The following is a 15,006-nucleotide window of genomic DNA, read 5'->3' as shown; positions in this document are numbered from 1 at the left end:
ACCAAGTGACTGAATAATGCAGTAATGTCAAGTCCTTGAGTAGTTAAAAGAATGATCTGCTTTCCCCTTCAAGTTTGGCTTTTTAAAATATAATGAATATAAGCTTAAACATATTAATACCATTTCTCTCCTGAAAAATTCCTTGTCTGTGAAATTACTGCTTTTATTCAAGTTAATTTAATGCGTTGGTCTCTTCTTACAGCTTTGTTTGTTGGCAAAATGCTTTAAGCCTGCCCTCCCCTATCTGGATGTGGACATGATGGACATTTGTAAGGAGAATGGGGCTTATGATGCAAAGCACTTTCTATGTTACTACTACTATGGTGGAATGATCTACACAGGGCTAAAGAACTTTGAAAGAGCGCTCTACTTTTATGAACAGGTAACTATTTCTGAACACAGTTTTATGTATTAGATTGTTCTAACAGGCCAGAGTTTTGTGGGTAGATAATTCTTTTCTTTTAAAAAAAATTGTCCTTAAACATTGTTTTAATAGTAATTAAAATTTTTTTTTTGTGAAATATGGATAGTCTCTTTGACTCTTTACTTTTTAAAGCTAAATGAAAAATATATTTGTGAGTTAGAATACCATAAACTAAAGAACATCTAAAGGGTCATAGTCCTAATTAAGGAAGTTAGGATGTTGTGGTAATACTAGTAATGATAATTACATTTATATAGTTCTTTAAAATTGACAAGCTTGCCCCCTTGAGCTTCCCATGACACAGCTGCAGAATGACCCCTGAATTACAGGTCAAGATATTGAAGCTCAGCCATAAGTAGCTGTTAGGCAAAATCATTTCATCTCTCTGTTTCCTCATCCATAAAATACGGAGGTTGGATTAAATGATTTCTAACTAGCCTTTTCCAACTCTAAGATTGTCTGATTCTAATCAACAAGCTGTAAGTAATCTATGGTTTTGGTCTATAAGGTTTATGGTTCTTGTAGTGAAAAGCTGGTGAGAGGCAGCATAGTAGATAGAAAAGTCAGTCAGGAAGACCTTTGTTCAAGTCTCTTCTGACCCATGTCGGTGTGCCCTGGGGCAAGGGATTTAATCTCTTAATGCCCTAGGTCTGAGATTGTAAATTGCAGAATAGTTATAGATATGTGTTGGTAGAGGTTATTTCTTCACTAAAAACTTTACTTATGAAATCATTGGTCCAGACCAAAATGGAAGACTAGTAATGTAGACAGAGAAGGCAGTTAGGTGGCACAGTGGATAGAATACCAGGCCTGGAGTCAGCAAGACCTGAGTTCAGATTTGGCCCCTCTATCAGCAAGGCAACAATCACAACATCGAACATAATTGTGAATGTGCCTGTGTAGTTCTGTAGCGCAAAAGGTGAGACTGTCCAGACACCAAAGAACCAAATCCCAAAACCAGTAAGCCCGCTTCATCTAGCAGCAAAGAACTTGAGACAACATCATAACATGGAGCCTTGCCATCCCATTAGCCTTCCCCCCTGCTGGGGCCTCTCCCACAAACACAGATCCTCGCTCACTTCTTGCCTGTGTCTGTGTCCTCCTCTTCCCACCGTTCTAACCCTTCCAGGTCTACTCATTCAGCAAGCTCCTCCCACCACATGTGACACAAGCAGGTCACATGGACCTATTAACAGGTGGGAAAGATCTTCCCATTTAAGTTACCATTACAGCCCCTCAGACACTTATTAGCAGTATCACGTAACCTCTGTATGCCTCAGTTTCCTCACCTATAAAATGGAGGTAATAATAACACCTACCTCCTGTGATTGTTATGATGATAAAATGAAATAATAATTGTAAAGTGCTTAGCACGGTGCCTGGCATGTAGTAATTGCTATATAAATGTTAGCTACTGTTATTTTTGTTTGGAATGATAATTCTAAAAAAAAAATTTTCATTTCCAAATTCTCTTCCTCCCTCCACCCATGATACCCATCACATGTATGAAGCCATTCAAAACATTTTTACATTAGCCATGTTGCCAAAAAAAAAAAAAAAGCAAGAAAAAGTGAAAAAAATTTGCTTCAGTCTACACAGAGAGTTCATCAGTTTTATCTCTGCAGGAGGATAGCATTTTTCATCATGAGTCTTTTGGAATTGTGGATCAGATCAGTAGCTAAGTCTTTCACAGTTGATTATTGTTACAGTATCTGATGGGTCTAAGTTGGTGCCACTGAATTGTTTTAATTTGTATTTCTCTAATTATTAGTGATTTAGAGCATTTTTTATAAGACTAATGGTAGCTTTGATTTCTTCTTCTGAAAACTGCCTGTTTGTATCCTCTGACTGTCAATTGGAGCTCTTATTTTTATAAGTTTGTCTATTTCCTGTATCGTTGAGAAATGAGACCTTTCTTAGAGAAACGTGCTGTACATTTCTTCCTACTTTCCCATTTTCTTTCCAATTTTAGCTGCATCAATTTTGTTTGTGTGAAACCTTTTTACTTTAATGTAATAAAAATTATCCATGTTATCTCTGTAATCTCTTGTCTCGTTTGGTCATGAACTCTTCATAGATCTGATGTGCAATTTTTTTTTGGCCACGGTCCCCTAATTTGTCCATGATATCACCCTTTATATTCAAATCATGTGCCCATCTTGAGCTTATCTTGGTATAAGGTATGAAATGTTAGTCTGTGCATAGTTTCTGCTAGACTGTTTTCTGGTTTTCCTAGCAGTTTTGTCAAAAAGTTCTTCCCTCAGTTGCTTGGATCTTGGGTTTATCAAACACTAGGGCACTGTGATAATTTACTTTTGTATATTGTCTACCCAGTCCATTTCATTGATCAACCACTATTTCCTATCCACTAGGTAGAAGTAATGTTGTCTACATTTTAGGGTTGAGGAAACTGAGACACAGATAGCTTAAAGGACTTAAGATCTTTCAGTAGAAAGTCCCTTGCTCTTTCTAATCCATTATGATGTGCCTGTGGCATCAGGAAAATGTTATTATTGTGTTCATTATCCTCTGTTTAAGAAAGTAGGGACTTAGGGAAGTCTTTTTTACCCTAACTATTCACCATATGGGAAATTTCAGTTATCGAAAAACTGCAAAAGGACAATACCAGACAAATGAGGCATATGCCTTTTACATGAGTATTGAGTCTTATGTAAGAAGAATTCTATGCCTCTTGCTAGAACATATCTGTGTCTCCTACTATAGAGGCACCATGCAGCAGTGAATAGAACACTAAACTTGGAGTCAAGATTTGGGTTCAAATCCTGTCCCAGAAATTAGCTTTGTGACTCTGGGCAGGTCTCTTAACCTTTCTCAGCCTCAGTTTCCTTATTTGTAAAATGAAGATGTTGCAAATAGCACCTATGTCGCAGGAACGTTGTGAGGATCAAATGAGAAAATGTATCTAAAGAGATTTGCAAACCTTAAATTAGCTTTTATTATTAGTTATTAATAAATCTGACATCTTTCTCTTGCTCAGGCCATAACTACTCCTGCCATGGCAGTCAGTCATATTATGTTGGAATCTTATAAGAAGTATATTCTAGTTTCTTTGATATTACTGGGCAAAGTTCAACAGCTGCCAAAATACACTTCTCAGATTGTTGGTAGATTCATTAAGGTGAGTGTTCTAAAAAAAAAAAAAAAAAAAAAAACTATTCTACTTAGGAAAATTGTTAAGATAAAAATAAATTTAGTGTCAATGCAAAGTCAATATAAAGGAGAATTGTTTCATTAAATATTGTTTACATAGTGTGTTTTATACTAGAAAATCTTCTGTTTTGTGAAGAATCAGATTTAGAATAGTTTCTACTTACTAAATTTATAATGCTTTAAGCCCTTCCACAGCTGTTTAGTAGACCCCTTGCTCCCCCCATGATCCAGTCATATACAGAGCACAGCATTTCCAGTGGTTAGGATTCTTGATGGTGGGTTTTCAAATTAGCTTGTTGAAGATAACAAGGCAGACTATTAAGTATACAGATCAAGTTCACTCACTCCTACACTAGTTGAAACAGCATTCTGAATAAGGAATGAAAGAGCAGTGAGAGGGCACATGACAGCCATTCTCAAGAAATGGTTTGGGGACCATTTGAGTCCTTCAGGTGACCCAGGGGCTAATCTCTTGTAATATTCCATAGATTCCTAATGATCTTGCCTATATTTTTTGTTTCTGCATAAATTAACAATTTATTTATAATATTAATATGACATCCATAGCAAAACCGTTTATCCTTTTAATTCTAGTGAGGGAGGTTGATGTGGTTCATCTTACGTCATCTTTTGTTTTTCTTCCATTGGGTGATCTACAGCTAGAAAAAGATTGGGTGCTAGCAGTATAAGAAAAGCCAGAATACTGTCTTGTTAATTAATTATATGATCCATTTTACCAGGAGATAGCCAGAAAATTTTATTGACAATAACTTTCAATTTGAAAAAAATTGTATTGCCTGACCTATCTGTAATATCTAAGCCATTTGCTTTATTGCTAGTAATAACTTGTGCTATATCAGAAGGGCATTATTTAGACAGTCTTTTGTCCTCATTTTTGTTTGTATTTTTAATGGTTTTTTTTCTTACGTATTACTTGTACTTACAGAACATCACCACTTGTTTGCTTTGTATATGCCTAACTTTGTGTATTGATTTGTTTTCTCCTTTTAAAACTATAGCCCCTTAGCAATGCTTACCATGAATTAGCACAAGTTTATTCAACCAATAATCCATCAGAACTCCGAAATCTGGTAAACAAACATAGTGAAACTTTCACTAGAGATAACAATATGGGGCTGGTTAAGCAGTGTTTGTCCTCTCTTTATAAGAAGAACATTCAAAGGCTAACAAAGGTAAGATGAATTCTCACACTTTGTCTCATGATACTTCTGAGGCTTCTACAAAATCTCTACTCCAAAAGTGGTGTGGTAGGAGTTCATTTATTAGGAAGATAGTTGAGTTTTCACCTTTTCGGAATTGGATTTGGTTAGCCAGGAAAAGAGAGAAAAGCAGGTACAGAATAACTGGTAGGACTGAGACGTAAATCAAGTGACAATGCATTGAAGATGTGGTATATCAATAGATGTTGTTCTAGTGAACTAGGACCAGTTTCCATATTTTATTCCCTTGAAATTTGTAAGTGTTCTGACCTCTGAGCGACACTGCTCTAATGTTTGTCACTGAGACAAGCTTTTCCATTATATGAGATTAGGTCATTAGTGCTGTGGGACTAAATTGTGATACATGTATCCATGGATAAATATCTGTATTTTTTGAAATATGAAAAAAAAACATTTCCCAACTAGCTATTTCGAAGTTTGCTCACTTTTAATCCTTTAGTTTTCTGTTTTTTCATGAGAAACCTCGTGACATAGAGAATATAGAGCGAAGGCCTAGAGTCTGGACAACCTAGGTTTATGTGCTTATTCTGACTTTATACTATCTTTATGATCCTGGTTAAGTCACTTAAACTCTAGCACCTCAGGCAGCTTTCTAAGACTAAAAATTATGGGACTATTTTAGATCTGTGTTGGTAGAAAGCAGTTCCCTTACCATGGAGCTCTTTACATTGATAAAAGCACAGTTCTGGACCAAAAATAACCCATTTTGTCATGCATAATTCATGATTTTGTCAACTCATGGTTGCAGTACCACAGAATAAATGAATAGACTTTTTGGGGAGTGACTTGGAAAGAAGGTTGACTTATATGTATGTATGTATACCCAAATGAAATGTAGCCCGTAGTAAAAGGTATTTTCCAACCTCCATCTTATCAGTATTGGACATTGGAAGGAAATAGTTAATTAATTTCAAGGGAGAGAAAGTGCGGGTGTTGATTTCTTGTGTACCACCAAAAATAAATGACCTATTGCTTTTTTTTTCTTTGAAATTTCTACTCTCTCATATGACTTCATCCACTAGAGGGTATGGATTATTCAGTTTCAAATCCTACTACACACAGATTTCATTTTGAAATACTTTAGTACATTAGTAGAAAGTAGAATAGTTTTTCCATTGGGATAAGTGGAATTGTTTATCTGATGAATACATTGCTCATAGCTATTGTATCTAGTTATGTCCAAATTCTGCTTCTTAATTTCAGACGTTTTTAACATTGTCATTACAAGATATGGCAAGTCGTGTACAGTTGTCAGGACCTCAGGAGGCAGAAAAGTATGTCCTTCACATGGTAAGCAAGGTCATTCTTGAGATAATTATGTAGATGAAATTTGACTACTTCTTACTAAAAATATTCATGCTGCCTAAATAATAGGCAAAAAGTCATGTGTTTATATATGAACTGCAGTACTTCAAAGGATTTCATCAGTGTCGGTCAGTCAACTAGCATTTATTAAGCACTACGTACCAGGCATGGTAGTGATCACTGGGGATACAAACAAAGGCCAAAAACAGTCCCAGCTCTCAAAAAGCGCACAGTCTAATGGGGGAGATAACAACCAAATAACTGTGCAAACAAGATATATACTGAATAAATTGGAGAAAATCAACAGAGAGAGAGCACCATGAGTGGGTCAAGAAAGGCTTCTTGTAAAAGGTTGGACTTTAGGTAAGATTGGAAGGATGCCTGGAGAGGAGGAAGAGCATGAGGACTCCCTACGCTGATAACAGATTGCAGTCCCTCCTCACTTTAATAGACAATTTTATGTCTTGTGGCCAAAAAAATTCATAAGGTGGGGGCAGCCAGGTGGCACAGTGAGTAGAGCACTGACCCTGGAGTCCGGAGGACCTGAGTTCAAATTTGACACACTAGCTGTGTGACCTTGGGCAAGTCAACTTACAACCCAATTGCCCTGCCTTCCCCACTCCAAAAAAAATTTTTTTTTTAAAAATCATAATCAGGTTGACAGCTTTTTGGAGATGAACTTCTCCAAATTAAGCTAGACTAGCCTTTGCACAGCACATGGCATCAATCACTAGGCCCACAGGTGAAGCCTTCCCAGCTTTGTATGTATGTATACCTCTATCTATACTTCCATTAAAGTCATACTCTAAATGTGTTTATATGTAAACATTGCAATTTTAGTATTCCTGAATTTTTTTCCTGCTATCCATCACAGTCCCTAATGGAATTATTAGTTATTGAAATTTGCTATCTTCTCCTTTCAAATTGGAGCATTTAACCCTGGCAGTACATTTAGCAAAGGTGTTTAAGATTTTCTTCCTCTAAAAACCACAATCAAAATTAATTGTCCAACTGTTATGAGCAGGCTTATAATTGAAGAGTCACTGATTTTTACCGTGATGGCTGGTGTTGTATATTAATAAAGTTCTTTTCTGATTCCTCTTATCTATAGATAGAAGATGGTGAAATTTTTGCAAGTATTAATCAAAAGGATGGTATGGTCAGTTTCCATGATAATCCTGAAAAATATAACAATCCAGCTATGCTTCATAACATTGATCAAGAGGTAAATATTAATGTAGAATGTTCTAGTTTGGTTATTGAGATTTTCAGGGGTTAGAAGACTTCAGTATTTCTATACCTTAAGAACTCAGTCTTAGAACCAGGTGCAGGCATTTCTCAGATTACTAATGGGTTGTGTTCTAAAAGTTTGTTTATAAATGTGTAGTTCAGCATACATTTTCTCATAGATGCAAGGCTTATAAAAATGGTGGTTAACCCAAGCCAGCTTACTCATTTCATATTCTGTCTGGTACTGTTTTTAGCTATAACTAAACATCATTTGTAGTGTTTCAGTGGCAAAAATGCATTTTATATTTTAACTCAGAATGTTAGGAACACATAAACTTCTATCCTTCCCATTCCCCTCTCCACTCTTAACAGGAGCACCTGCTATGTTGGTGGCATTGTTAAGGGCTGGGGTTGATGAATGTGGTGACATTATCATCAATATCTTCCCCAGGAGCAGGAGCATGAGTGACTTGTAAGTTCATGGAATCTACCCAGGATAAAGTAAATTAGTGTCCTGTGTGCTTTCAATTAAGAAACAAGGGAGCAACTTCTGTATGTCCTTTCATATGTACTAGTCTTCATCAGCTGAGGACTACCTGGTAGTTGTATTCATTCAAGTCTTTGAGTGCATTAAAATCATAAACACTTTAATTTTAGAGGTGCTAGGAAAGCTGATTTAAATGGTAAATGTAAGCCTAGCAAAGTTTCAGTTTTCTTCTATTTTTTTTATTCTTTTTGGCTGATTCTTGATGTCTCATAGAGTCATTAGCTTCCACTTGCCCAATTCTAATTTTCAAGGAATTATTTTCTTCAGTTAGCTTCTGTACCTCTTTTCCCTTTTGGCCAGTTCTACTTTTTAAGGAATTGTTTTCTCCAGTCAATTTTTGTCCTTTTCCAAGTTCTTGACTCTCTCTTGCATAACTCTCATTTCTTTTTCCAATTTTTCTTCTGCCTCTCTTATTTGATTTTTAAAATCCTGTTTGAGCTCTTCCAAGGAAGCTTTTTGGGCTTGAGACCAATTTGTATTCCCCTTTGAGGCTTTGCATGTAGGCATTTTGACATTGTTGTCCTCTTTTGAGTTTGTATTTTGGTCTTCCCTGTCACCGTAGTAGCTTTCTATTGTCAGAGCTCTTTTCTGGTTTTTGCTCATTTTTTAGCCTATTTTGTGTCTTTTAAAGTTGAGCTCTGCTCCTGGGACACAGGGGGCACTCTCCCAAGCTTCTTGTGCTGGGGCCATGGGTCTTCTTACTGGCTTTCTGCGCTCTGACCTCAGGTGCTAGCAGCTTGCCCACTGTGCTGGGGTGACCTGGTCTAATCACACCTGTGGTGCCCTGGGTTCTGGAGCTAGCAGTTTGCTTTCTGTCCCGGGGCTGGAGGCCTCACAGCTGGCCTGCTGTGCCACTAGTCTGTTGAGCAGGAACCGAAGAGCCTTGGTTGCTGATCTATGCTGTGGCTAAGAGCTTCCTGCTGTCTTGTCTGGACACTGCCTGTACTGGGCTCCCTTCCCCTTTTACTCAAGTTAGACAGACTTTTCCTGAAGTCCTTCTAAGTTATCTTAAGCTGGAAAATTTTTTGATTCCATCTTTTTTATAGATTTTGTCATGCCAGAATCTGTTTAGAGGCTTGATTTAAGGTTGTTTCTGCGGGGAACTAGGGAGAGCTCAGGCAACTTCCTGGCTTATCTCCATCATCTTCCTAGCAAAGTTTCATAGTGAATTTGAAATCATTGTACACTCTTGTGGGCATATTAGTTGTGTAGCTGATGATGATGATGGGAGAACGAAAGTATGTATCCTATGTTTATTTTTGTAAGGAAAAAGATTTGTTTTGAGACTTGCAATTCTAATTGCAATGTAGTTTTGTTTAATGTATATTTTATTGTCATTATATTTTGAACAAACTGTAATTTAAGCCAATTTCCCTTTTATCATACTAAGTATAAATTCATGTATCTCAGATGCTGAAATGTATAGAGCTTGATGAGCGGCTCAAGGCTATGGATCAAGAAATCACAGTGAATCCTCAGTTTGTGCAAAAGGTGATCACTTTTTGTCTTTATTTAAAGTGGGGAGTGGGAACCTGGAGGAGAAAAGTATATATATTGCTACATTTGGAATGTAATTAGGATTTCAGATTATTGTAATGTTTAAGTACCAAAGTGACCTATTATTTATTGTGAAAGAGAAATATTCTTGTGGCTTTGTAGTAGGGCTTTCAGTTCTTGACATCCTGACTATTAGACAGTTTTATTTAGGGAAGATTGAAAATTGACTCCTGGAAATGAATTTTTTGTACAAGTGAGATTACTATATGAGAAAGATTATTGTAAGTTTGTATAGATGAGAAAAATAAGTGAAAAGAGTAAAAAAAATAACCTTTCTTTTTCTCTTCTGCAGAGTATGGGCTCACAAGAAGATGATTCAGGAAGCAAGCCATCCAGTTATTCTTGAAATTAACGTTTTCTGTGCTTTAAACTGAAAGAACCACCACTTTGGCCATTGGAAAATGTGAGAATGGCAGGGAGGACTGAGACTGTTTTATCTGGACATTAAGAAATTAAATTTTGTTTTGACATCTTCAGTCCTATATACTTTCAAAAGTTTTCTCTCTGCAAAGAAAGGAAAAGATCTCAAACTTTTAAAGTCTCTTGTGGATTTATTTATCTTCAGATTAACATCGTTAATGCATTAAATAATCTACCTTTTTGTTTTAAATGGCTTGAATGTTGCTGTGTTCCTGTAGCACTTTTTTTCCCCTACTGGAAACAATTTTCTTCTGTGAAAAACAGGGACATAAAAGTATTAGTAATTATTTGAAAACTTTTTTGGCTCCTCAAAGTCAATGATAGTTTGGTTTTACACAAAAGCGGGGAGAGAGGAAAATGGGGTTTACTTGAAAGGCAAAAGCTATTTAAGACTTTATGGACTTTGTAGACTTGGACATTGCCTACTAGATTTGGCAAAATTAATTTTAATTTTCAGTTTTCAGAGGAACCAAAATATTTACACAGTCTGCTGGTACTGGTATAGAATTGAGAATGAAAGGGATGCTATCAAAATTTTTAAGCACTTTCCAAAAAAATGGTGCATGCAATACCCTTTTGTAGTCTTGAACATAGCTTTTATTTTTTCCTCTGCCCATTTCAGTTTCTTGGTTTGGTGATGCACCTGATTTGTTTTCTGCTCTTACTCCTTGTTAGAAGCATTTTCAATTAAGTTGCAATTAGTATGATTTTGTTTTGATTACTCAGTGAATCTCATTCACAGAGTTCTGAGATTAATTTGGCTATCAGTTTCTCTGAGTTCACCCTATAACGTTGCAGGGCCTATATAAATTATAACTTTTGAATTTTGCTATAATGAAAAGTTTCAGATAAAAAAACATCAAGATTGGTTTGGTCTCAGACTAAAAGATGTATGTTTTTTCTAACAACATTCAGTTTTTTAAAATGTTGACATGCTTTCGTGTGCCTTTTTTAGTGTAGGGTGTTAGCAAATCAGGTTTTCATTATTTAAAACTCATGAGCCTCATTGTCATTACCCATATTATGGACTAAATGTAGGTCATTACTTTCAATGAAGGATTTTGTAAAGCAACATAGCCCTTTTTTAGTACTTCTCATCTCTACTTTTGCTTCATTGTTTTTTAACCAGGTTGTGCTTTTGTGCTCCTTTAGCTGAAGTGTCTTAAATTTATAGTTCTGAAATGGACTTAAATTACTGACTTGTGATGGAAATAATGGAGTCCTGTTGTTGAAAGTCAGTTATTGAGAAGGGACATAATCTAAAGTATTTTCTTTGTGCGTTTAGAACCCCTAAACATAAGTAAAGTTAAGCAATTAGTATGAAACACTCTACGTCTTAGAGAAACTTTGCATTATTGTAGAGCACTGGACTTGGTTTTAGAAGATCTGAGGTCTAGTCCAGGTTCTGTCCCTAACCAGCTGTGTGGCTTTGGAAAAGACATTCATTCTCCAGGCCTCTTTTTTTCTCATTTGTAAAATGAGGAGGTTGGATTAGATCTCTAAGGTCCCTTGCAACTCTGAATTCTATGACTTTATAAGATTAGCACTCTGATAATCCAAGACTCTGTTTTTGGAAACAAAAGTAAAGAAAAAAAAACCTGCTCAGATACGAAAGAGTATCACTCTTAACAGTTTGCAGTGTTTCCATTCCTGCCTGTAGGAGCTGCTTATGCCTTGGCTCAGTATGGTCTTTGGCTTCTTCCAGTGAAGAAATAAGCTATTGAAATATATTTTTGTTTTTCAGTATGAAGCAGTGACCCTTGATGTCCTTTTTTAATCCAAAATTGACTGTATCTGAATTACCAGGATCTACAGTAAAAGCTGTCTAAGGCGTGGTGGTAGACAGGTCAGAATTTTGATAGAATAACTCTCCTTATTGTAGAGTTTATTCATTCTTTTCTACAGTGGATCCAATAAAAAAAAATGCCATTTCACCCTTGTTGCCTTTTCCCTGTTTCATCCTGCCATCTTCTGAATTAGTTAATGATATGGCGTCCATTTGGGGTTATCTTTTAAGTCTTTGTAGAGGAAATAATGGTTGAACTTAGGACATTGGTGCCTAAGAAGTAGATTGTTTGGGCTATTAGTATGTGTGATTTTTTAACCAACAAATCTTCCAACATGGTGGTTGAAATACCATAGGTTATGTATGTTATTTCATTAATAATTATTCACATCTATATAGCACTTTAAGGTTTGCAAAGCACTTTCCTCAGAGCAGTAGGTAGGTAGTGCAAGTATCCTCTTCCCCATTTTACATTTGGGGAAATCAGCTCTAAGAAGTTTTAAGTGAGTTGCCCATTCTCAAATAGCTAGTAAGTGGCAGAACTTGAACCCAGGTCTCCTGACTCTTAAGTCTAGCACCCTTTCAACTATGCCATAGTAACCTCTTCATTGGTTCAGCCGTAAGATACTTTTGTGAAAACTCTTGCATTCCTAACACCTGTAGTATTTTATGTGAGCCAGAACTCAGCATATGTACAGCTATGGTGTTTGAGGTACTATTAAAAGAAGTTTTAGTTAAATATCCTAGGAATGACAATGGGAAGATGTTTTTAAGCCAAAGAATGTCATCACTGAGCAATAAAATAGTGGGAATTTTCTGTCCCACGTTGATGGCATCATTTAAAGTAATTGTGTTTTTCATTGATTAAATATTGCTCTAAAGCTGTTAGAATTGAAGGATTCCAACTAATTGCAATGAAGGATACTAAAAAGTAGCCTTTGCAATAGGGCAGTGGCTCCTAGTATTTTCACATATAAGCACCCTCTTTACATCTAAAACTTTCAAAGTTTCCCCACGTGATTGTAGTTGTCTTTTTACTACCTGTTGATGGTGAAAAGGCAGAATGGCAAAAAGCTACTGTGTATTCATATGGCCTTTGAATGATTTTGTATTTAATAGTCACAATAGCAAAAGAAAATATATTTCATTCCAAAAGTTAAAAAAAATTCCAATCAGACACGTGATATCAAAAATAGTCACCTTAAATATTGTTCATATTGTGTACATTGTTGAGATCATAATGATAAGGCTTTGTGCACATATGGAGTCATAGAAACCTCTTATGACAACTCAGTATACCATGGACCCCAAGGCTGTGAACCACTGTTGTAGAGAAAAGTATCTATTTCAAGAGGGGATTTTATAGTGGGGAAATTCCCTAAATCTTAGATTTTAAAACTTTGCTTGCTTGCCTATTCAGTCTTGTCGGTGCTCCAAACCATTAATGTTCTTCAATTGCCCTGACATGTCCAGATTCCCTTCTCTTTCTGTTAGATCCCACAATGAAGCTGTAATTCTGAATTTCCTTTAGTTCTCAAAGATGTCGTTGTATTATAAACAAAGAATTGTGCCTGTGTTGCAGCTTGAATATTAGATTGTAAGAAAAAAAGCTATATATACATAAATTTGAACAGTCAAAAAGAGCATTTATTTTTTAAAAAAAACTAGAAAAGATCAGTTATTTCTGTACATGGAAGTATTTGTACCTATATGAGAAATGCATTTAAGATAGACAGATTGATGATAAACAAAAATATCTACCTATGGCCTATTTCAAACCAATACATAAAATCAGAATATATTTTTTTGTTAGCTGCAGGCTCTAGGGATACGATAAACTCAAGTCTTATAAGTAGCTTAAAACTGCAATGAAAAACCACATGGTATTTGGTCAGAATCAATTGCATTGGGACCCTCCCCCGAAAAACAAAAATATGAATGCCAAGTAACTGAAAAAGTAGATTTCTGAATTTGTTTCGGTATGAATACTTTGCAAGATGGCTTGGTGTTTAGTATATAGGGAGCTGGCCTCAAGAGTCGAGAAGACCTGGGTTCAAGTTTTTTGTCTTGAAAAATATTGCCTATGTTACTGGCCAAGCCACCACACAGACAACTCTCTAAGACTAGATGTCACCAAGCAATTACAGATCTCCAGTGGTAGAGGGAGGTCCTGATGCTAATAAAATCACAAATTTGGACCAAAAAAGAATGTATTAGTTGGTCTTCGATTTATTGGGGTGTGTTTGTTTTTGAAGAAAATTATTATTTTACTATTTCTAGAATTGTATTTGTGGAAACTCCCCTAAATAGGAATAGTTGATTGATTGATGATATTGAAAACAGTTTGGGTCAGAAATTTTTTTTACCTTGTCAGACAAGGCTTCTTACTGCTTTTGTTTCTGATATCCATCTCTCAGCTGACCTAAACTGTTACTTGTGAGTCTGGTTTTAAACCTTACTAGGAGACATTTTCATGGGTGACAGCCATCAAAACTTAGTCATGTCAGAGAAAAATTTTAGAAAACTTATCAGAATACTCCTGGGGAAACTAGTGTGAAATAAAGGAACTTCTAGAAGCTTTGTTACTATTTCATACAGCAGGATATTCCCCTTCCTAAATTTGGGAGTTGTAATCCAGGTCTATAGGGGTTTGGTCTGAAATATAAGTGCTGGTGCTTGTGGACTATTGGCTGAATAACTAAATAACCAAAGATCCATATTAATATCCCTGATAATTTAGGGTATAATTCCTCTTTGCTTTTCACCTTGTCCTTATGTCAGTATTGGCAACAGATCCATATATTCCTAAAACACTTGTTCTCAATATGAAGACTTCAAAAATGGGTCTTCATTCATTTGAGCCCCACTTGGTATTATAAAAACGCAGTACTTTAAAAGGATGTTTAAACTTAAAGCAATCTCAGTTCCAAGCAATTATTGAATGTAGTGTCCATTTCTAAACACTTTGGGTTCATCACTGAAGGGAAAATGTAATAAAACAAATGCAAGGTGGTAGTTTTTTCAATGCTGTTTCTATGTTTAATGTTTCAGCAAATTCCTAATACAGTTCAAAAGCTCTTGGCATTTAAGACTATTTCAAAATAGAATTCAATATGTGTGTTAGTGAAGGTCATTAACTTCGCGTTATGAATGTTGCAATTGGAGTGTCTTTAAATCTTAATTTGCACTAATCATTTGTGTAGTTTTTTGGGGTTTTTTGAACTTTTAGGCTTGTCTGCAAAGTGTCCACAATATTGTGCACTTTTGTAATTTCATGTAACAAAAACCCCACTTTGTTCAACCATTGATTAAATGGTCAACATCC

General features: G+C 35.8%; 1 protein-coding gene across 1 annotated transcript in view; it reads left to right on the top strand.

The window, feature by feature from the left end:
• Positions 1-15,006, top strand: part of COPS3 (COP9 signalosome subunit 3) — a 40,446-nt gene extending 25,440 nt beyond the window's left edge. The window contains exons 6-12 of the mRNA XM_036739547.1: positions 203-382; positions 3,423-3,563; positions 4,615-4,788; positions 6,040-6,126; positions 7,253-7,366; positions 9,329-9,409; positions 9,768-15,006. Of these exons, the coding sequence (XP_036595442.1) occupies positions 203-382; positions 3,423-3,563; positions 4,615-4,788; positions 6,040-6,126; positions 7,253-7,366; positions 9,329-9,409; positions 9,768-9,821 (831 nt within the window). The 3' untranslated portion in view covers positions 9,822-15,006. The remainder of the gene's footprint in view (positions 1-202; positions 383-3,422; positions 3,564-4,614; positions 4,789-6,039; positions 6,127-7,252; positions 7,367-9,328; positions 9,410-9,767) is intronic.

Source organism: Trichosurus vulpecula, chromosome 1 (assembly GCF_011100635.1).
Source record: "Trichosurus vulpecula isolate mTriVul1 chromosome 1, mTriVul1.pri, whole genome shotgun sequence".
NCBI classification, from domain to species: domain Eukaryota; kingdom Metazoa; phylum Chordata; class Mammalia; order Diprotodontia; family Phalangeridae; genus Trichosurus; species Trichosurus vulpecula.
Note: the sequence above shows the minus strand (reverse complement) of the source record. Positions and strands in the feature narration are given on the sequence as shown.